The sequence below is a fragment of the Carassius carassius genome, chromosome 6, assembly GCF_963082965.1.
Source record: "Carassius carassius chromosome 6, fCarCar2.1, whole genome shotgun sequence".
NCBI lineage: Eukaryota > Metazoa > Chordata > Actinopteri > Cypriniformes > Cyprinidae > Carassius > Carassius carassius.
Genome location: NC_081760.1, coordinates 16,060,066 through 16,082,877, shown reverse-complemented (window position 1 = coordinate 16,082,877; position 22,812 = coordinate 16,060,066). Strand labels below are relative to the sequence as shown.

Below are 22,812 nucleotides of genomic sequence, written 5' to 3'. Positions count from 1 at the left end.
CTAGGAAACAGAACAACCTGCTGCTTAAATCACTTAGCGAGTGCAGACTAGAAAGTGATGACGCTTGGGCCTCATATCCAAGACTGGAGATTGAATCCAGATTTTTTTCCTTTAATTATTCCCAGCCTTGGCTGAGCTGCAGTGGATTATAACAGTGTGTTGGAATACAATCCACTGCTGTAATGAAATGCCTCATTCTTCTTTGACCTTCCTTCTTGGATTAACACAGTCTTGTTGCATATGCACACCATCTGTTTGAGGCTAGTTTGGATCATTACACTTCAAGTAAGGAAGGCCACAGATTATTGAGGCTGTATGAGAGAAATATAATTGGTAAGTGAATTATTCAAACGATATCTTTTGTTGAAAACATAGGTAATTGTTGAACAAAATAGGTCTTAAGCCTCCTAAAACTTTTTGCAGTAGTGCGTCAGTAATGTCAGTTTACAGTTTGCAAACATTTCTTCATTCCTTCTGCCATTAATTGTAATACTCCAGTGAGATTTTTGTATACACAAAAAGTCTGACAACAGCCAGTGCTCCAACCAGAAATCTGATCCTACCATCATTGAGTCCATTTGGAATTACATGAAGAAACAGAAAAAACTGAGACAGACAGAAGAACTGTGGCAACGTCTAAAAGGCACTTGAAGAAACTTGTTGTGTTGTGAAAGTGCAGCAAGTACAAGTAATGAAAACATGGAATGGAGTTTAATTTATTTGGACTCTGAATGAGCCAAGTGGAATGGATTTGAGAAAGCAGCAGCATAGAAGTCAAGGCAGTAGCTAAAACATGGAATGGAGTTTAATATATTAGGGGATCCCTCAAGTAGAATGGATTTGACTGACAGTGCTCTAAAAAGTGAGCAAAAATATGTGCTGAATTAGAGATGGTAAAAGTGAGTGGGTCCAATACCATTATTCTTAAAAAATGGGTGGGTCTTGTCCCACCAACATACAATGGTTCTGAGGCCCATGTGGGTTATCATGATACTAACATGATAGAATCACTTACCAACCTTCTCTGTATAAAATTATTTATATATATATATATATATATATATATATATATATATATAAACGCTGCAACTTCCACCCGAGAATATCAGGAGAAAACTCACCTACATCATTTAGTAATACATGACCACACAGTTGCAATGATTTTGCCAAGTAAGACATTTTCCTGGATCAACATCTTTTGCTGATCCTGGATCAACATTATTGTCAAAATATATAGACTTGACCCAATCCCTACCCCAAACGTAATTCTACCCATAATTTATTCTTAAAATCAGAAGGAAATGATAGCTGATTAACAAGGATGTAGAAGTATCTAACCCTGATTGCAAATCGAAGTGATACTTGTAGATTTAGAAATAAAATACCAATAGGTGGTGGCAAGTCTGAATGAGCCAGGCATTGCATCATTCATTCATTCATTCAGTAACAAAGCAAAATGCTGTAGTTATGAATGGGTTATTAATCACTGACTCTCCAAATCATTCAAAGCAGCAGATTCGTTCACTAATGAAACACCACTGTATGTTGCTTGGAGATGCACAACAGATGATACAGATTTCGTTGGAACAATTATTTTGTTGCAAACATGACAATATTTTGTTTAAAAGTGATGTGACATTAAGCCAAGTATGGTGACCCATACTCAGAATTCGTGTTCTGCATTTAACCCATCCAAAGTGCACACACACAGCAGTGAACACACACACACACACACACCATGAACACACATCCAGAGCAGTGGGCAGCCATTTATGCTGCGGCACCTGGGGAGCAGTTGGGGGTATGGTGCCTTGCTCAAGGACACCTAAGTCGTGGTATTGCTGGCCCGAGACTCAAACCCACAACCCTAGGGTTAGGAGTCAAACTCTCTAACCACTAGGCCACGACTTTCCAAAATGTAGGCTACATTTAAAATGTAAAATGTTCACTTAATACTAAAGTTTTTTTGTTGAACTGTTGTAAAAAATTAATGGCACATTTTCCGTCATTTGGATATTCAGGGAAATTTGCATTCTTGCTTGTATCTTAAACATAAAAACAAAAACACGCACAGAGTGTTGTCTGTATCGTCTGTGTTGTCAGAGTTATCTCTCCGTGTCAATATGTGCTTTTCATGCTATTAAGTGAAGATCTAATTTAAAGATATATTGAACAGCAGCACCATTTGCTAAAGCAGCATATTTAGCAGGCATCCTATCACATGCACACTGCTTGTGTAAATGTAGTCAGTTTTGACCGCAAAAGATTAGGTCAGCCGACTGGATATCATTTATTGGACTGTTTACAGAACTCCCATTTTTCTGTTTTTACATTAGAAGTGGCATTTTACTTGTCAGAAATACATTTTCATCTATAATGTTACTTTAAGTTGGGGTAGAATTAAATGAATGCCAAAACTAAACATTTTATTTGCATACCCTCTCTGTCATCTCACGTACCCCCAGGGGTATGCATACCCCAGTTTGAGCACAACTGGAATAGAGGATGGAGTTTTATTTTAGCATACCTCCCTGCCAGTTCTTGCTCATGGAAAACTAACCGTTAGAGGGGAGTGGTTAAGCTGTCAATCTGACATCATCAGAGAAGAAATGCCATTCCAGAGCAGAAGCATATTTTGAGATTTTGTTTAAAGATTACCAAGACAAACAATTTTTTTTCACGGATTAATCGTCTTTTGCTGATCCTGGATCAACATTATTGTCAAAATTAATAGTATAAATTCTGATATTGAGCTGTTCAGAGCTCAGTGAGGAAGTGCATAAAGTATGTTAAGAACAGCTCTTACCATTCACCAGCACCACAATATCCCTGAAATCGATTTCTCCTCTGGCCTCAACACGTGCCTCACAGCGATACACAGCCTCATCAGCTTTACTCACTCTCAGGATCTGCAGGTTGTTGTTGGGAAGGACCTGAAATCTGCCTTCGGGAAGAGAGAAACACAGACGTTAAAAACTGTGTAGCAAATTAATTTAATTAAATTAATTAAAAAATTAAAGAGTCGATCAGGGCTGTGGTTGAAACACGAGCCGAATTCCTCAGTAAGGCAACAGGAAGTCATAAAACATTCTGTGCCACAAGTCCCAAGCAAGATAACCAACCAACCAACGCTTTCACAGAACAGCTTTCAACATTAACACCACTAGAACAATTATTGACAATTTCAATTCAGAGAAGAGATTTGTCAAATTTGTTGTTCGTAATTGATAGGCAACGCCGGACATCACGTGTAAACCCATGACAGTACTACACAAGATCTTTTGACTTCCCCCACCTAGCAGAACCAGACTGAAATTCCTAAGGGGGAGGGGCCTTTGAACCTCTGGTCTCCACAGAAATCTTTGTCAAGAGAATGGCAAAGAAACTGTCTTTTCTACATATATATGGACCAAAATGAACTCAAAAAGACTTATAAATGAATGTCAGTCCATCGCTTCACTCCATATTCATTTATATGTAACCCACACATTTGACTATCATGTTATAATAACTTATTGTGTATGTCTTGAAATAGCTTAAGGATACATATTCATGTCTAGTATCTATGTAATCGAATCTGCTTGATTGAAATAGTCCTGACCATCAGTTATTTGTCAAATGTATCATATTCTTGTTATAGGAATCATGTCCAAAATTAGACCCTGCAAGAGCGGGAAAATTCTGACCACATGCTTGGTAAGATAACATATGATTTAAGATAACCCCGAGCCAAGACAATATCTGATTGGTCAAGACAACATTTGAAGTGTGGCCAACAGGCCAGTTTAAATACTCAGGACACCATAAAATCTTGCTTTTTTAGTTGTTAGCTTTACTTCTGCTACTAGTCATGCCTGCTTTTAGTCTTTAGCTATGCTTCTGCTATTAGTCATGTCTGCTTTTAGTTTTAGCTCTGCTTTTGCTATCAGTCATGCCTGCTTTTAGCTTTGCTTCTTAGCTTTAGCTTTTAGCCATGCTGTTTGTCATCACTGTTCTTTGAGCGTGGTTCCAGCGTGCTTTGGCCTGCACGCCTGCTGCTACTTAGCCATGATGAGAAGAAACACCACCTAGTCTCATCAAACTTTATTTCTGTAAAATTATTTCTCTGGCCACAAAAAATAATAATAATATTGCTCCCAGAGCATGTAACAAAACCAGAATTTTACAGTGCCCTCATCTTGTGAACAGCAAACACAGACAACCAAGTGTGAATACATATGGATGTTTATTAAACTACACTTCAGGGGAACATACAACATCTGACTAGGCAAAAACATACCCACATTAAACATAGATACCAACGCAAGGAAAGCATGGAGAGAGAGAGAGAGAGAGAGAGAGAGAGAGAGAGAGAAAGTGTGCACAGTAGAGAGAGGTAGCGTTTGCATGCAAGAGAGCAAAGCATAATAGAAGTATTTTCTAATCAGCTAATCACAACCTGTTAAGAACCATCAAAGAATCACATTGCCTTAATTAAAAGGGGTCAAAGCCTAGAAGCGCATCTAAAATCAACAAAGTTGCTGAAAACTGCCAGAAGATCGGACTCCCCCGGAAGGGGAGTCGTGAGGTTTCCAAGGTGATGGGTGTCTCCAGGGAACTGCAAGTTAAGAGAAGACTCAATTTTTGGGTGTGGAGTAGGTTTTATCTGGTTTCCCTTTAACACCCATTTTGATTAGATTGGCCAGTAACAAGGTATATATAGTTTAAGCAGGAAAGTGTTTCTTTGTCCCTGTGACACCACATGTGCATGCTTTATGACTGTACTGAATACTTGTTGTAGTTTTACCCAAAATATGGTACAAATAGTATGATACATTTCACACTCAGATAGAGTACATCATGGTTTGAGGAATAAAGAGCAGATCATTTTGATACCAAGAATAAGGCATCTAGAAAATATTAAACCAGAGATACATTCATACAGCTGAATATTAGCATTTAGAGCTTAACTAATACAAATAAACAGTGGTAACTAGACTAATGTAATAGGGAAACATACAGACAGCATGCATATACCAGATACATTTGTAACTGATTAATTATAAGCTAAATAAACAAAGGTTTTAATGTGTGTTTATGTTGTGTATTGTGAAAATGTGAGTTTGCTGGTCAGCCAGGCCCTTGGTTCAGTGTGTTTGAAGTCGGTTGGGAAGATCAGAGAGTTGATCTGTTCAGCATCTTCCAGATAATGGGGGTAAACATTGGCCATTTAACACCCATATAAGTTTAGACTATGGGGCCAGATTCTGTCATTTATATGCAAATGTCAAAAGGCTAAAAGGAATTTCTAAGACATAAAGCCCAAACGATCGTACATGATCCTAAGAAGATGCTTCAACTGTGTGAGGGGAGCTTGCTTCACCATACCTGTTGCCAGAGTTCAATTCAATTCAATTCAAGTTTATTTGTATAGGGCTTTTTTTTAATACAAATCGTTACAAAGCAACTTTACAGAAAATTATGTTTCTACAATATTTAGTAATAGCTTATAAGTGGTGACTGTCAGTTTGCCAGTGTGCATGTATGGATTACTAAACACGTATGGTGCACAGGATTTGTAGAAAAATTAATACAAGACGTAGTCAGCCAGACAATGAACATTATTAATATTATTAATAATTAATAATTATTATATGACGCAGTAGCAATATTTGTTAGTTATGTTTGTTGATTCAGGGTTAGCATCATCTGAGGTCCTCTGAGGGTCAGCATCCTCTCTTCTCAGGTGTTCTGGATGTTGATATGTGATTACTACTGTTGTCCTACAGTTGCTAGGGTGTTCCAAGTGATTGCTAGTGTGTTATTATGCCATTGCTTGGTTGTTCTAGTTCTTTTGCCATCATGCTGTTATGCAGTTAATAGGGTGTTCTAAATGTTAGTTAACATGTTACTATGCAGTTGTTGTGGTGTTCTGAATGTTTTCCAGTGTGTTCCTATTCAGTTGATTGTGTATTCTTAGTCCTGGCCAACATGTTGCTATGAAGTTGCTAGGATGTTTAAGGTAGTCAAAAGTGTGTTGCTATGCCGGTACTAGGGTGTTCTAAGTGTTTGCCAACATGTTGCTATGCAGTCACTGTGGTGTTCCAGGTGGTTGCTAGTGTGTTGATACACATTTGCCAGGGTGTTCTGTTCTGTTCTTTTTTTTTTTTTTTTTTTTTTTTACTTTTTTTTACTTTTTTTATACTTAGTTTAGCAAATGCTACTAATGACAAATCTGTCCGTGCCAAATAATATTTCAGATGTCATAGTCTTGGAGTCTTTGAATTGATCACTAAACTTAAACCAACAGGCAAATGGTTTCTAAGTGAGCTTAAAGTCATTTAAAGCTTTTGACATAAATATATTTGTCTGTGCGGTGAAAAAGAAGAAAAAAGCTAAGGATTTAATCAACATACTCCTTTTTTATCTTTGTGCAATAATAGGAAAATATTATCATCAGTCCTCAAAACTACTTCTGCTTCCATTTCAAAGAGATTTGCTAAATGAAACACCTTTAGGATTACAGTCTTTCTTTGACTTTTGTCATCCCTTGCTGATAAACACCCACCTTTTGTCCTCTCATCCACAAGAGATATTTATAACTCTCTCCCTAATAAGAATAAAAATAATCAAATCTCCATCTTCTAATCTCCCAGGCTGGAAAGTGCAGATATCTTATCAAAGTTCTGCATTTGAATTCTAATTAATAGTTCGGCAACTAAAAGATGGACAGAAATTTGTATTCCTTCGGCAGATAACTTTACTTAATTCAGACACTGAACGTGGTTTATGTGCTTAATTCAAAGTGCATTAAAAAATATCTATGTCTTTGTATGAGCTGGAGGTTTGGTGATTTTTTTAGGGGTGTTTTTCAATAATATAAGATTATGAAAAAGGTTTGCAATTTGGGGTAAAATCAGCCCCCGCGCATGGGGATAAATGCACGATAATAAACAATAATAAATTAACACAATAATAAATAAATGGCTGACTTTTCCATTCGTTGACGTTATGGTTAGATTCAAATGGAAAATGTCCTATAGCACCTTAGAGGTAAATACCATATTTATAATCAAACCATTATATTTAAAATATGATTTTAATAATGTTATGTTATTATGTTGTTTTGTTATTTCGTTATGTTATATCATGTCATGTTATAAGTCAATAGCACCTTCTGATGAATAACCAAAAAAATTCCTTACCATTACGAGGTAATATTTGACTTCTTAAAGTGATTAACTGTTCTTTTTTTTTTTCTTTTTTTAACAGCTGTTTATTTCATTTTATTCTGGTAACAATAGTATAAAACAAAAAACAACTGTGGAAATGTAGAACCCATCCAACCCCCTGGTAGACAAAAAAAAAAAGAAAAAAAAAAAAAATTAATCCATAAATAACAATAAATAATTTTTACAAATATTTTTTAAAAAGATGACACAACATTAAAAGCTGAAAGCCATGCATTTACAGTTTTCACATTACAGCCATCTATATGAGAAGTTGAGAGTTCCATCGAGATAATGTCCAGGGGTGCGTTCTCCGAAACTACCTTAACGCTACGTCGTTCTTAAGTTGTACCTTAAGAAGTACCTTATCGTTAATACGTGGTTTCCGAAACCTTCTTAGTTAAGTATACCTTCTGTAAGTCATGCGTCCGTAAGGTTGGTCTGGAGCGCTCTTAGCTATACCTTATCGCTGCTTACGGTTCATACCGCTAGTGGCCACCACTACGCAAAAAGATTTTTTACATCGCAGTTTAATTACACATAGAAAATTTTATATGAATTTTTAATATAAAATCTGATTTAGAATTAAAATTACATTTTTACTTTACTTTAAAATTATACACATAAAATACTTAAGTTGTTATAGCCTACACCCAGTGTATGGAAGTGTTTTCATTAATAAGGTTTCCATACACTAATGGTTGTTAGCTTTTTTAATTACTATCCTAAGGCACATCAGCTGGCGAACCATTTGACAGAAAAGGCTTAGGAGTCTATATAAAGAAAGATGAGTTTACACAAACTTTATAGCTATGGCAGCGAGACAGCGAGTACTTGTTTTAAATCAAAGACGGCGGCGTCCGCGGAGCCAGTTAGTGTATGTCAACTACTTTATAAGAGAACATTTTAGTCCACTGACTACCATGTCAGAAGAGACCATTGTAAAAAAAATTTGCCTGCCACGGGAGCAAATTCTGCAGCTCTTGCATCTTGTTGGCCCAGATTTGTCAAGACAAACTCGACGGAGCTACCCCCTCAGCCCCGAAATTCAGCTGCTGGCGGCTCTTCGTTTTTATGCTGTGGGGAGTTTTCTGGAGGTTGTTGGGGATGGATATGGGCTGAGTAAGACCTCAGTGTGGCTGGGCGATCTCTTTTTGCGGACTTTTTTCCCCGACATAGTGAATGTCGGTATGTCTCTCATGTTTGCGCTTTTATTGAGGAAATCATCCAATTACACAAATGAGCGATTTACGCCAATAATGTGATACGGCTGGTGGATAATCAGCATACGTTGTGGAGAACATTAACACACTTATGGCCGTGAGGGTTTGGGATTGTACACTTGCTAAATTATAAACACATACTCATATTTATTTCTGCATGTACGTATTTCAATAAGCCCCGATAAATGCAGTTTGTACTATTTCTAAAACGCTTCTTTATAAAGAACATTGTTTTCTCAATACTTTACCTATACCGCTGTGAAGGAAAGAGCGCACAATCGATCATCGAGGCGTCGATATCAACCTATTCAGCGCCTCCACCATGGACAGCAACTGCTAAGGTCGAACTTAAGAAGGTTTACCTTAAGCTACATCCTAAGGTATAGTTCGGAGAACACACGTAGCAAAGGTATACCTGTAGTTAAGGTGTACCTTTTGAGTATTCGTAGCGCGCTAAGAGACAACGTTATCGGAGAACGCACCCCAGGTTCCCTTTCGAAAGCTTCAATCGATGCTGTGCTGCTCAGCGCATTGGGAAATGTCTTATTCGTGAACAGCTGTAAATAATGTGTGTAACACGTAGATAGTATTGACCCGGCATTTATTTAACCTCGGTTGATGACGTCATCGGAACGCGCCCGCAAAACGGGGCTATTAATAGATAAGCCACAGGTGCATCAACAGGTCTTTTGTCTTCAGATCATTAGCAAATGTGTCTGTGCCAAATAATATTTCAGATGTCATAGTCTTGGAGTCTTTGAATTGATCACTAAACTTAAACCAACAGGCAAATGGTTTCTAAGTGAATTTAAAGTAATTTAAAGCTTTTGACAAAAATATATTTGTCTGTGCGGTGAAAAAGAAAAAAAAGCTAAGGATTTAATCAACATACTCCTTTTTTATCTTTGTGCAATAATAGGAACATATTATCATCAGTCCTCAAAACTACTTCTGCTTCCAATAATGTGTGTAACACGTTGGTAATATAGCCTCGGTTGATGACGTCTTCGGAGCGCTCGCAACATGGGGCTATAAATAGATAAGCCACAGGTGAATCAACAGGTCTTTTGTCTTCAGCTTATTCTGTGCATGTATCTGCGTCAGGAAAATTCTTTCGTCTGCTACAAATCTTCGTTAGGATGAGACAATGAAATGGTAAGTGTTGTGTTCCTCCATGCTCACTTTCCATGTCTGAATTGGATACACACGATTACTGTTTTGTTTGTTGGGGAAGAGCACGCGATTCTGGCTGTAGAGAAAGGCGAGTGTGAGCATTGTGAACTGTTCACAGTGAAGAAAATGCTTCGCTCTCATATGAACTATTTTCAGACCGCACCCACATTATCATCGTGGGGCTCTCGTAGGGATCTGCGTGACGAGCAAGCGACGGGTCGGTCCCTTTCGCTTGCTGCATCACTTGATCCACGCATCCCTTCTCGTGATCTCGAAGTGCTCTCTGGTGCTTCTTCAGTTCACGATGGGAATAATATACCTCTTGGGCTTACCAGGCTGCAGGTCAGGCTGGTGCTACGCTGCACACTATGGCAGTGTTACAGGCATACCAGGCTGACCTGTTGAAGGACTTGAGTGTGGGCAGTAGTCAATCTCTGGGGAAGAGCAGTATACAGTACACCACATTACATGGTACCCGTCTATCCTCAGTGCCCTCAGGAGATCGGTCTGCCAACCCTGCCGGTGTTCCAGGGCACAGCGATCTCCGGCTAGCGCTTCTCTCAGTTACCGCTCGGAAATGGTGCTAAGAGGCTCGCTACCTCTATGGAGGTCTCTAGAGCAGTTAATACGGTCATCCCCTGCCGGTCTGCCGCTTCAGGGCACCGAGCTAGTGGCTCTAGGCGTACGAGGATGTGTTTGCTGAGCTTTGTCGAGCCACAGATTTGTCTCCCTGTGCAACCAAGCAAACGGCCTGTGCCATCGTCATTCTATGTCAGCTTTAGTCAGGACGGAGAGGCATCTGTGGCTTAATTTGACGGGCATTGAAGAGGTATTCGTCAGTTCCTTCCTCGCCGCACTCAAGGGTAGGGGCTTTCGGCACCACATTACACGGTGCCCGTCTCTCCTCGGTGCCCTCAGGAGATCGTTCTGCCAACCCTGCCGGTGTTTCAAGGCGGTGCTAAGAGGCTCGCTACCTCTATGGAGGTCTCTAGAGCAGCTAGTACGGTTGTCCCCTGCTGGTCTGCCGCATTCGCCCCTTCCCGTTACCCTCACAAAACCCCTCCATCCCCGCCACTTCTTGTGCTTCGGGGGGCGGTGGTTTCCAGAGAGATATTACATGTTCCAGTGTTTCTTGACGTCATTCAAGACACGGAACATCTAACATCCCCTCAAAAGGAAGTGTTAAAATTGATACTCTCAGAGAGTCTGGCAGCGTGGAAACTTCTGCCGGGCATTTCTGCGTGGGTATTGAGCACAGTACGGATAGGATACAGGGTCCAATTTATTTGTCATCCTCCACGTTTCAACGGCGTGGTCTGGCACAACTGTCTCCCGCTCGGATCGAGACCATTCGGCAGACCATGAGCAAGGTCAGGCTAGGCCAAGATCGCACTGTTCATCAGTATCAAAAGATGTTAGGTTTCATGGCTTCAGCATCCACGGTGATTCCTTTGGGGCTGTTGCACATGAGACAATTTCAGTTGTGGCTAAAAGCAATAGGATTTCATCCAAGAGCCAATCCTCGAAGACAAAAAAAAGTGACGCGCCGCGGGCTTCGTACACTATCTCTGTGGCTCAGACCCTGGTTCCTTGCCTTGGGTCCTACTCTAGGGGCACCGTGTCGTCGCAGACTGCTTACGACAGATGCCTCCCTGATGGGCTGGGGAGCAGTCTGGGATGGCCAACCAGCTCAAGGGGAATGGGAGGGTCATCAGCTCAATTGGCACATCAGTTGCCTCGAGCTGATGGCCGTATTTCTGGCTCTGAAATATTTCCTCCATTATTTGAGGGGTTGTCATGTCCTAGTATGGGTGGACAACACAGCAACAGTCTCTTATATAAATCGCCAGGGGGTTCTGTGCTCACGCAATCTGAACAAGATAGCGAGGCAGGTTTTTTTCTTTGGGCCCAGGACAAGTTCCTGTCACCCAGGGCAGTTTACATTCCAGGGCGTTTGAATGTGGGAGCAGATTTATTGTCCAGACAGACACAACCTACGGGGGAATGGAAACTCCACCCAGAGTTGGAGACAGTTTTACGAAGAGGAGGTGGACAATATGTACAATACCTCGAAAATTCCATAGTATTCTTTGAAGTACCATGTTGTATATGTATATGGTAATAATACACATACCATCATGGCACCACCACATTCATTGTGAGCATACTTACTGTTGGGTTCAGATGTGATTTCTTTGTTCTTGTAGAACCAGGACATGGCTGGCACGGGTGAACTGATGACATCACAGATGACCTCAGCATCATCACCATGACGAAACTCCTGCGGCGTCTTCACCTCGCGGAACGTCAGCTTCTCTGTAACCAAACAAACAATAAACTCACATGTTCTCAAGTAACCAAATCCTGTAATTAAGATATCTCAATCAGCATTGTTATGGTTAAAAGAAATTAAAAAAAAAATTAAATTTAAAATAAAAAAAGATTAAGTTTTGTCAACATTTACTTACCCTCAAGCACAAAATAAGATATTTTGAATAGTGGGTACCATGAAACTGTTGATAGTACCCACTGACTTCCATAGTATGAAAAAATAAATAAAGAAATAAAATATTATGGAAGTCAATGGCTACTGTAAGCTGTTTATATACCAACATTCTTCAAAATATTTTATTCTGTGTAAAACAGAAGAAGGACACTCAAACCAGTCTGGACAGGGATGTGCACAAACATTTTGAGGGGCAGGGCTCAAGTGGAAAAAAGGGCACTTCTCATATTTATTTTTTTATTTTTTTAAACAAAACGTTAAATATATTAGGGGTGTGCGATATTAACAAAAATATATATCTCAATATGAGATTTTATCGATAATGATAATTAGACAATATTTTGCTGAGTGTCTTATTGTGCTGGTATCGTAAGGACTACCATGGACAGCTGACTCCTAAAGTTGTTGATATTCTGCATATTCTGTGTGGTGATCAGTTCACAGCAGTGATAGAAATAAATATTTTCCAATAGAAATGAATATTTTTTTCCCCTAATTTTTTTTTATTTCCAATAAAAAGTTTAAATGGATTTTTACCTTTTATGGGCATTTAAAAAAATTTGTAAGCCCTTATTTATTTATTTATTTATTTTTAATTGCGCATCATATTTTTAGTCAAATCCGTACATTGAATCAGTCAATTAGAATAATAAGTCATTTTGGTTGTTACCAAGCAAATGAAAGCAGCACTGACAAAATTAATCTTTGCAAGAAAAAAAGGGCACTTTCTCTTGAGGAAGAAATAGGGCAGGTGCTCAAACCCTCTTTGATGTTTATGTGTGCACGTGCCTGGGTTTGGAACAACATGAGGCTGAAAAAATGATGACAACATTTTCATTTTGGGATGAAGTATAAACTAAAACCATAAAAAAAAAGAATGAATGAAACAATTTTGTTAATCGGAATAAACGTTAACTGATAATAATGCAAACATTAAAATAAAAAAGCAACACTTTACAATAAGATAATGAAGTAACAATGAAAAATAATTCTAAAGCATTTATTAATCTTAGTTAATGTTAATTTCAATGTTTACTTTTAATGGACAGTTGAATAAATAAAGTTCAATAAATAAAGATGAATAGATACCAAATGCATTGCTCATTGTTAGTTAATGCTAGTTAATGCATTATTGTAGTGTTAATAAATAAATAACAATGAAAAAGAAAAAAAAATATATACTAAAATAAAACCACAGCAATAATAATAATAATAATAATAATAATAATAATAATAATAATAATAATAATAATAATAATAATAATAATAAAACTGAAACTACTTAAACTGACTAAAATGAAAATGGCAATTTAAAAAAGAAAACAAATTAAAAAATAATAAAAAACGTCTCAAGGTTGCGCTTTTAACCATGGTTCCTCGAGGGAATGAGACGCTGCATTGGAAATACTATGGGGAACGCCTTTTGCATGAGCGACTCTGAATATTGTGTGCAATCTGTCCAATGGAAGGGCGTGATGTCACAGGCGGGGTGACGTAGTGACCAGGAAGCTATTAAAGCACATGCAGCACAGCTGGCATCAGCTTCGAGTAGAGAAGCAAGCGCTGGCAGGGGTGCCGGGAGTATGGCATCGAGACGCAGCATCTCGTTCCCTCGAGGAACCATGGTTACATGCGTAACCTTGAGACATTCCTCTTCAGGAACTCCAGAAGAGCCAGGAGTGGCTTGCATATCTAGATCATAGAACGTGGACCACCCTGCAGTGTTGCAGATGTCCAGCATGGACACACCTGCTTAGAAGGCCTTGGAGGCCACAATACCCCATGTAGAGCGAGCCTTGACTCCTATCGGCTCGAGTTGGACACATACAATAAAGCTTTTCCTGGTCAGGCTCCCGAAAGGGAGGAGGGCAGAAGGCCGGCAGTACTATAGGTTGTGGTGTGACAGAGGGCCTACTGACTGGCCACGGAAGGGGACATGGTTGGTCGCAATGGCCGCCACGTATACTTTTAAGGTGGAGTGTGTTAACCCTGCAGAGAACCTGGTTTGTAGAAACTCCAGATCTGTACCAACTGGGCAGTTAGCAGGGTTAAGCTGGCAGTCTCTGCACCATAAGTTGAAGAGTTTCCACCTCAGAGAGTACAGTTTCCTCATTGATGGAGCTCTGGATTGGGGGATGGTCTCAACAACCTCGGATGAGAGACCGGATGCTATGAGCTGTGCCAGTTTCCATAACTCCAGGCGAGGGTGAATTATCATTCCCTGCACCTTTGAGAGTAGATCTGTCCTGATCGGAATCTCCCATGGAGTGTTGTCGAGGAGCGAGATCAGATCTGAGAACCATACTCGGCCCGGCCAGAACGGGGCTACTAATAGAAGACAGACCCCGACCCAGCATACTCTCACCAGAACTCTCGGGAGCAGAACGATCAGGGAAAAGTGTACAGACGAAGCATCGGCCAAGTCTGTACCATAGCGCCCATTCCCAGAGGAGCTGGATGAACTACAGAGAACTAGAGGGGACATTGCGATGTCTCTTGAGTCGCAAAGAGGTCCACCTGAGCTTTGCCAAAAACTCTCCATATCTGCTTCACTATCTCGGGGTGAAGTCTCCATTCCCCGGACCTCAGACCCTGTCTCGACAGTACGTCTGCTCCTACAGTGAGATTTTCGGGAATATATACTGCTCTGAGTAAGAGGAGTTTGTCCTGGGACCACGCAAGGATCTGGTGCGCCTGCTTGTACAGGGGTCGCAAAAGCAGACCTCCCTGGTGGTTGATATAAGAGACCACCAATGTGTCATCGGTGCGCACCAACACATGGTGACCTCTCAGATCTGGGAGGGAATATTTTAATGCTCGATACACAGCTAGCATCTCTAGACATTTGATATGGCATGTCAGATGGCGACCACTCCACAAACCGCAGGCAGGGTGGCCACTCATGACCGCGCCCCAGACGGTGAGGGACGCGTCCGTCACTAGCGTTACACGGCGTGAAAGGTATCACATTGGACGCAGCTGCAATCAGACCCAACAATCTCTGAAACATTTTGACAGTGAGTGACTGGCCTTCTCTGACTCTCTTGACTGACGTGAGGATCAACTCAATATTAGCAGGGGACAGAGGTGCCTGCATCGTGGTCAAATCCCACACTACGCCTAGATAAGTGGTCCTCCATAATAGAGAAAGTGCACTTTTCTTGGCATTCAGTCTCAAACCCAGCTCCCCCATCTCGATGTCGAACTGCCATCTGCTCTGATTGTGCTAAAATCAACCAATCATCGATATAATTTAATATGTGGATGCCCTGCAGTTGTAGTGGAGCCAGAGCTGCATCTACACACTTCGGAAACGAGCAGTGTGAGAGTGCAAGGCTGAATGGAAGTACTAAATATTGGTATGCTTCATCCCGAAAGCGAACCTCAGAAACGTCCTGTGTTGTTGAAGGATGGAGACATGGAAGTATGCGTCTTTGTGATCTATCGTGACAAACCAGTCCTCTGACCTGATTTGCAATACAACATACTTGATGGTGAGCATTTTGAACTTCAGCCTCATAACTGAGTGATTTAACTGACGCAGATCTATGATCGGACGCAATCCTTCTTTGGAACTATGAAATAGCGGCTGTGTGTTCTACGGTGTGCAGGACCCATTGAGATAAATTTGACAGTAGTTTCCAAGTTGCTAAATAATCTACTAAGGGAATCAGTCTCTCGAGACTGACCTCTGGTCTTATTGAGGCAGCTAAATCACTGGAAGCTGCTGCGCCCTGGAGCTCGGGCAGGGTTAGCAGACTGACTTCCCGAGGGCACTGAGGCTAGACGGGCACCGTGTGATGCGGTGTATCCCACTCTACCCCAGTAGGGGCCACCCTTTGAAGTCCTGAGCCCCTCATGTCAGGACTTCTTGGCCAAGGACTTCTTAGTTTCAATGACTGCCCTCAGATCTAATTTGGGCTTAGAAGTCCACAGCCCAGAGCTGTTTTTGTGCCTCGTGGTATGAGGAGCTGGTATGCAGAGGGGGCATCTCCCGCTCAGATGCCCCACGAGAGCGACGAGGGAGGAACTTATGGAACCCCTGCCGCTTGTTTGCATGCCTCCTGGAAGTTGACAGCAGCTTATAGTGACAGACAACACTAAATAAGACTGACAAGAAAGACTGATGACATGCACAAACAGAGCGCTTGCTGAAAGACGCATAGCTTCCTGGTCGCTACTTCACCCCGCCCGTGATGTCACGCCCTTCCATTGAACAGATTGCACATGATATTCAGAGTCGCTCATGCAAAAGGCATTCCCCATAGAGTTATAGATGCAGTTCGAGTTCCTGAAGAGGAACTAAAATGATATCTTGACAATACTAAAATAACACTGATCTCAATATGAATATGATGTACACTGTAAAAAGTAATACCTAAATCTAACTTATAAAAAGTGAGGCAAGTGGCTGCATTGGATGTTTTAAGTTGAGTCAACTTGCAGCCTTTTTCAAGTATAATAAACTCTGTAACATTACTTAATTTAAACACAACAAAATCAAATTGAGTTAACTAATAAGTGCTATATTACTCAGTTAGATAAACCTAATTTTCTTGGTACATGTAACGTATTTATGTGTTGCTACAAGTAACCTGTACTCATTTTAGTTAGGTTTTATGAACTTTATGTTCATAGTAAATTTAACCTAATCAAATGTGTATAAACATTTTAATTAAGTCCTGGCTATAACCACAGAAAATAAATCTAAATGTTTATATTCTAAGCAGTACAGTAAATCACTTTACATAAACAGACTTTGTCAATAACAATTACAAATTAATTTGAAGAAGAAAAAGATGGGAAGACAGATTAAAGACAATAAAATTTATTCAATGTCAACTAGTGTCACTTTTAACAGTGCCTACAAAAGATACACAATAGGATGCATGGGGTCCAATCCCACAAAGAGCCTCTGATATATCTCAGAAATATACACCAGTTTTGAGGGATACTTGAGGTTGTGGCCATAGGCAAGTCCAAACAGGAGGCAGCATGTTTTCGACAGGTTTGGCAAACCTCTGACCACGGGCTGTCCTTCTACTGTATGATAATTCCAATTGGATTAATCGTGTTTGGCTGATGGCACGTGTATATTTTCAGTTGGCAACTGCCAAGCTCAGCGTGCACCTCTCTTTCATCATGACTATTGGGGAGACAAAAAAGAATCAAGAGTTTGGTCAGACAAACAGGTAATGAGATGAATATAGCAGACTGGTAGAAGACAGATAAGACACAAAGTCAAAATTTTACTTTTTAGTTGCTTAAGGTGATGGATACTAGACGGATACTTTGACTAGAGCATGTGACCAGAGTGAAGTCTACCATGACAATGTCATTGAGTGTGGGTACTATACTATCATGATCTACTGTAGCATGAGTGTTGTCTTTTCTGGTTTAAAGGATACATTAAAATAAAACAATGCAATTTTCCTTGCCTGTACCTTATTGGTCATCACATTACTGTTTTAAATATCTTTCAAGAGCAAAGTAATTACCCCATATATTCACAATAGTAATACATACAGACAGAAATTAGACAAGTAGCTTTAAGCCCAGTACATACATGGTGGACACCTTAATAGGTCTTCTTTTCTCTCCCCCATGTACTCAATCAGGCATCTCAGTATTACCACTTCTTTCCTTTTCTACACATAGGCAGACGGATCCTGTTAACAAGTAAAATCTGATCAAAATTCACTGCCTGATGACAGTATCAGATTGTGTATAAGTGCTGTACTCATGCCTCTACGTGTTTTAAGGCTACTTTAATTGGGATTCATTTTGACCAATAATATAACTTAATAATATAATCGTTTGTTAGCCTTAACTTAAACTAGCGTAGCCAGTTAATAATGTTAACATGTGCTGTCTAGAACTTTTACTTTACCGTTGAATGTCAAATATTAGTTTCTGTTAACTGTCACCCGGCCCCTCGGTGGGACACCTATGTTTATTTCACTATATTACAATTAAATCCTAATCTAATCATGACAAACTATATATTGTTGGAAAGGTTTAAGACTGCTAAATAGATATTTTACCAATCTTTTTTATTAAAAATTATAGGAAGTGTAATAGATTAATTTATGGCAAGAGTGCACCCCAAAAACCTACATTATAACAGGAGTTCTGACCTTTGTCAAAAAAGTCTTCATTGTTGCCTTTTTCTCTATCACACTTTAGAAAACATCAGAAATTATATATCACTTGAAAACATAAAATCTCAAAATTCATCCTTTGAAACCCATTTTAAATTCATCTACCATGAAAATTGTACATCAAGATCATGTTACAAAATGTTTTCAGTCGTGAATTATAGGTTTGGATCATGCACTTTCAAGTCTATGTTCAAAAATGTGAATGGCAGTTAACAGGTTAAGTAAACGCTAACTAAGGATTAAAAGTGATATTATTGGTAAAAATAAAGCCAAAGTAGTCTTAAAACATAATAGGCATGACTAAAGCACTTACTTAATTTCATATTACAACACGGTCTCAACTGCTGTTGTCTGCTGATCGTTGCCTACAAGACCTCACTGCTTAGCACTGTGCAGCCAACTTAGCTTGCCATGTGTGCAGGATAGCTAGCTATACAGTACAATTTGCAAACCTTACCTCAGCTCCCTAGTTGAGTAAACGATTTCGCGTGACAGTACATCACCAGTAAATCGGCTAATATTGCTCAACTTACCGTGTTAATCAGTCCTTGAAATCTAGATCCGCTGCAGCGTGCAAACAGTTGAAGTGCCGAGGAGCATCTGCCTCTGCCTCAGAAAGTCCCCGCCAGTGAAAAAGGGATAAATCCAACTTAATTTTTATGTGTTTTTTATTTTAAATATTTAAGTTTGATGAACACACATGCCACATCGACAGCTGCTCAAATAAATTGTGTGTCAACTCACTTTTATAACATTTCTTGTACACAACAAACTCATACAAAAAGCTACCCAAATAAATTGCAATTGTTTTATTTAAAATATATTGTTATATAAAAAGTGATATATTTTAAGTAAAGAGGAAGTATATTTATGCTTTTTAGTATAAAACAAATAAAATAAACTAGATTACAACTATTTAAAATATATAAAACCTACTTTGTGGGTGTAGCACTTTTTACAGTGTATGATGTATGATGAATATTTTTCAATACATTATAACTTTCATTAGAGCATAAGAGGAATATCAGTAGACTATTGGGTTTCAGTTAGGTTGGTAAAATAAGTTGTCATGTACTTGCAAAGTTACTTCTAGTCAGTAGAATAAAAGTAAAATGGACTATCAAAAAAAAGTGTTACCCTATTTATTTCTCCACTATTCTCCAGTGTGATGAAAGAAAAACCACTAAGTTCTTTGCACAAACATTTACAGTACAAATGAAAGCAAGTCAATTTTGACAGAAGTGCTTCTCTCTTAACTTTAATTATAATGAGAGTCACAAATCAATTGAATCAAGCTGTTTCACTAGCTAATCGAAATGGATGTTTTTCTCCTTCATTTGTGCATGCTCTGAATGAGATTGCATTCCGTCCAATGGAAAAAAGTGCTTGTAAATAAAAATAATCTCTTGCTTTTTGTCTGGAATTGCTTTTCTGAATATCATAATTTGGCCTGTGCTGTGAGGTCAGGGCAGAGCATCACACTGGGCCTTGTTTCTACACTATTACACACATTTATTTAGTGCTTGACCTGCTGAAAACACTGAATATATTGATTCATTTCAGCAAAAGAATGCTGTGAATACTGTCCAAATGGTCTGTACCGAAGGTCATCTTCTAGAAATAACTGATTGATTTGATTTAGTAAAAAAAATTAAAAATAATAATAATTATATATATATATATATATATATATATATATTTTGCATTAATATTATATATATATATATATATTTTTTTTTTTCTTTTGCATTAATATATATATATTAATGCAATGAGAGTGATTTGCTATTATTTTCTGCATTTTTAAGCATATCAACCTTTATAATGTCACAGTTCAACCTGAATGACATCAACACTGAGTAGAATTTCTGAGTAGAATTTCTTATCTATTACTGGTTCTGTCTTCTGAAAAATACCGTAACCTTGTGAAATTAATAACTTTAAGTTCCAAAAATAAATGTTAAGTTTAACATGAAATTATGAAATAAATATATTGCTGTTGCACGCTAAAATGTACTTAACAGAGTAATAATAATAATAATAATAATAATAATAATAATAACAAAAGAAATAATAGAATAAAACATAATAAAAATAAAACATTATTTTTAAGAAATATCACGCAAGACAATTTTCATCCAAGTTTTAATTTATAATTAACTTGTTGCAGTTTATTTTTATTTTTTTAAAATGCTATGTTGTGTTAGAATACATTTCAAAAGATTAAATCATTAAATTTTAATAAATTAGTCCAATTTGATAATCTGTAGATCATAAACCACAGAATGCAGAATTAACACAAACAACAAAGAATTGGGGGGGAGGGGTCTCTTATTGTTATTATAAAATAATTATTCATAAAAAAAATAATAAAAAAAAAACCTTCAATACAACAATTTCATAGACTGCTTTTTTTCATAGACTTTTTACTCTGTATTTTTGTCTTGTTTCCCAGTACAAATATCCAAACATTCTTAAATTGTTATACATGTACTTGAGAAGCAAAATGACAATAAGATTATTTTTCTGACCCCGCACTGGCAGATATTGTTCTTGCTTTAAGCAAAAATTTATGAATGAATGAGGCAATATTTTTATCCAGCGAATGCCTCTGTTTCCTGGTGGATTGGTACAGTGTGATTCCTGGATGTTAAAGTCGGCCAATCAGATTTAACCTGTCATTTTTTTTTTTTTTTATAGTTATGTGCAAAATTGTGAGTGCACTGACTGCAAATGAGTCTGAAAATGAGTCTATTTTTGCCTCAACAAGCAGGTAGTACAAGTACAGCTAGCAGATATCTAATGCTATTCAGTCTTAAATGAAATCTTAAGTCAAAATTTGACTGCTCTAGTCTTATTTAACCTCACATGTCTTGGCTGATTTCCTCCAACTCAGATAAAACGGTGCTTCGAAGAAGAACTGCACAGAAGGCCGGTGTGTGGCTTTGGTTGCGGCGTATCTACATTACAAGGTTTCTTTTGGATAAATATAATTATTTTATACTCTATCTATCTATCTATCTATCTATCTATCTATCTATCTATCTATCTCTACATATCTATGTATATTATTTAAATTATTATTTATTATATTATAAAATTATGCAACTAGTAATTATAACATTATAAAATGTATTACATAAATCTATCAGTCTATCTATCTACATACATTTATAATTTATTAAAAAATCTGATATAAATCAATAAAACACATAATAAATTTGTTTCTTACATTTTTACCTTCATCCAAAATAGTTCATTTGGTATTCAATAAGCATTACTTTATTACTCATACTATTATTATTCTTGATTTCAATATAATTTAAATACAAACAACAACAACAATAATAATAATAATAATAATAATAATAATAATAATAATAATAATAATAATAATAATAATACATGAATTCCAAACTTACTTTTTGGATTCACATTAGACCAATCTACCTTTCTGCAACTGACTTTTTAAAAAGTTGTGACCAGTCTTGCTGGTTGACTCCCAATCATCTTTTATTTGAAATATAATCTACATTTCTGTATGTAACGTAATGTAATATGTATTTGATATTGTGTCTATGTATATGAAACATGGACTGATAAAGGTAGCTGTAAAGTATTTTTGTTTAAGTACAATGCCATTTTGACCTTAATAATTTACCTATTTTAACTCATATAAATATTACAGCAGTACAGAAAAATACTATGCATACATTTATCAGTGAAGTAAATGCTGTGATGCCAAACAACTTCCCTGTGCAAAGGATCATCTCTTTCAATATAAAAGTCTTTTTTAATATTATTATTTTTTTTTATAAATTACATTTTTACTTTTATCCAATAGAATCCCATTATGATTCTGTAAGAATTCCTCCATCATGATTTTGGCTAGGGTAAATGATTGATTTCCAAATGCTCATGCTGACTGACTCCCAAGGAGTTACTGTGGTAACTCACGGTAAATCTCCAGCACCACCGTGGCCTCCTGGCTTTGTCCTTTGGCGTCCACAGCCTGGCATCGGTATATCCCAGCATCCTCAATGATGGCATTGTAGATCGTCAGCCTGGACCGCACACCCTCCGTATGCACAATCACTCTCTGGTTTGAAATGATGCGCTCACCTTGAGGACTGAACCAATTTATGCTCACCGGCTCACCAATGGCTGAAAGAATACAACATATAGGCATTCATTAATGCCGTTAGAAGTACATTAAAACCTCACATGCATACTTCCATAAAACCTGTTTTTGCATAAAAACTCCTCAAACCTCAGATGCATGAATATACAATGAATGTCTCACTTCCATACTGATCTGGATTTACACTCACTCTAATTTGTGACAGCTCTTTAGCTTTGGCAGTCAGTGGCTTTAATAAGGCCACATGGAGAATTAGCAAATGCCATATGAAAACTCCAGGTGCTCTGGTCTGTAAAACTGCCTGGCTCAATGTCACAAAGCAGCCGCGTGGGGGTCTGTATTTCTGGCCCTCTGCAATCAGAAGGGCACAAACTCTCCAACATCCCTGCAAAAGCACTGG

The 22,812-nt window shown here is 38.2% G+C and overlaps 1 protein-coding gene and 1 long non-coding RNA gene across 4 annotated transcripts in view; both read right to left on the bottom strand.

The window, feature by feature from the left end:
• LOC132142418 (uncharacterized) overlaps window positions 1–22,812 on the bottom strand; it is a 1,026,371-nt gene that overhangs the window by 657,327 nt on the left and 346,232 nt on the right. The window lies entirely within an intron of this gene.
• LOC132142416 (neural cell adhesion molecule 2-like) overlaps window positions 1–22,812 on the bottom strand; it is a 409,999-nt gene that overhangs the window by 62,219 nt on the left and 324,968 nt on the right. For all 3 annotated transcript variants that reach the window (XM_059552267.1, XM_059552269.1, XM_059552268.1), the window contains exons 3-5: window positions 22,229–22,435; window positions 11,777–11,920; window positions 2,807–2,944 (exon numbers count right to left, since the gene is read on the bottom strand). In XM_059552267.1, coding sequence (XP_059408250.1) covers window positions 2,807–2,944; window positions 11,777–11,920; window positions 22,229–22,435 — 489 coding nt within the window. The remainder of the gene's footprint in view (window positions 1–2,806; window positions 2,945–11,776; window positions 11,921–22,228; window positions 22,436–22,812) is intronic.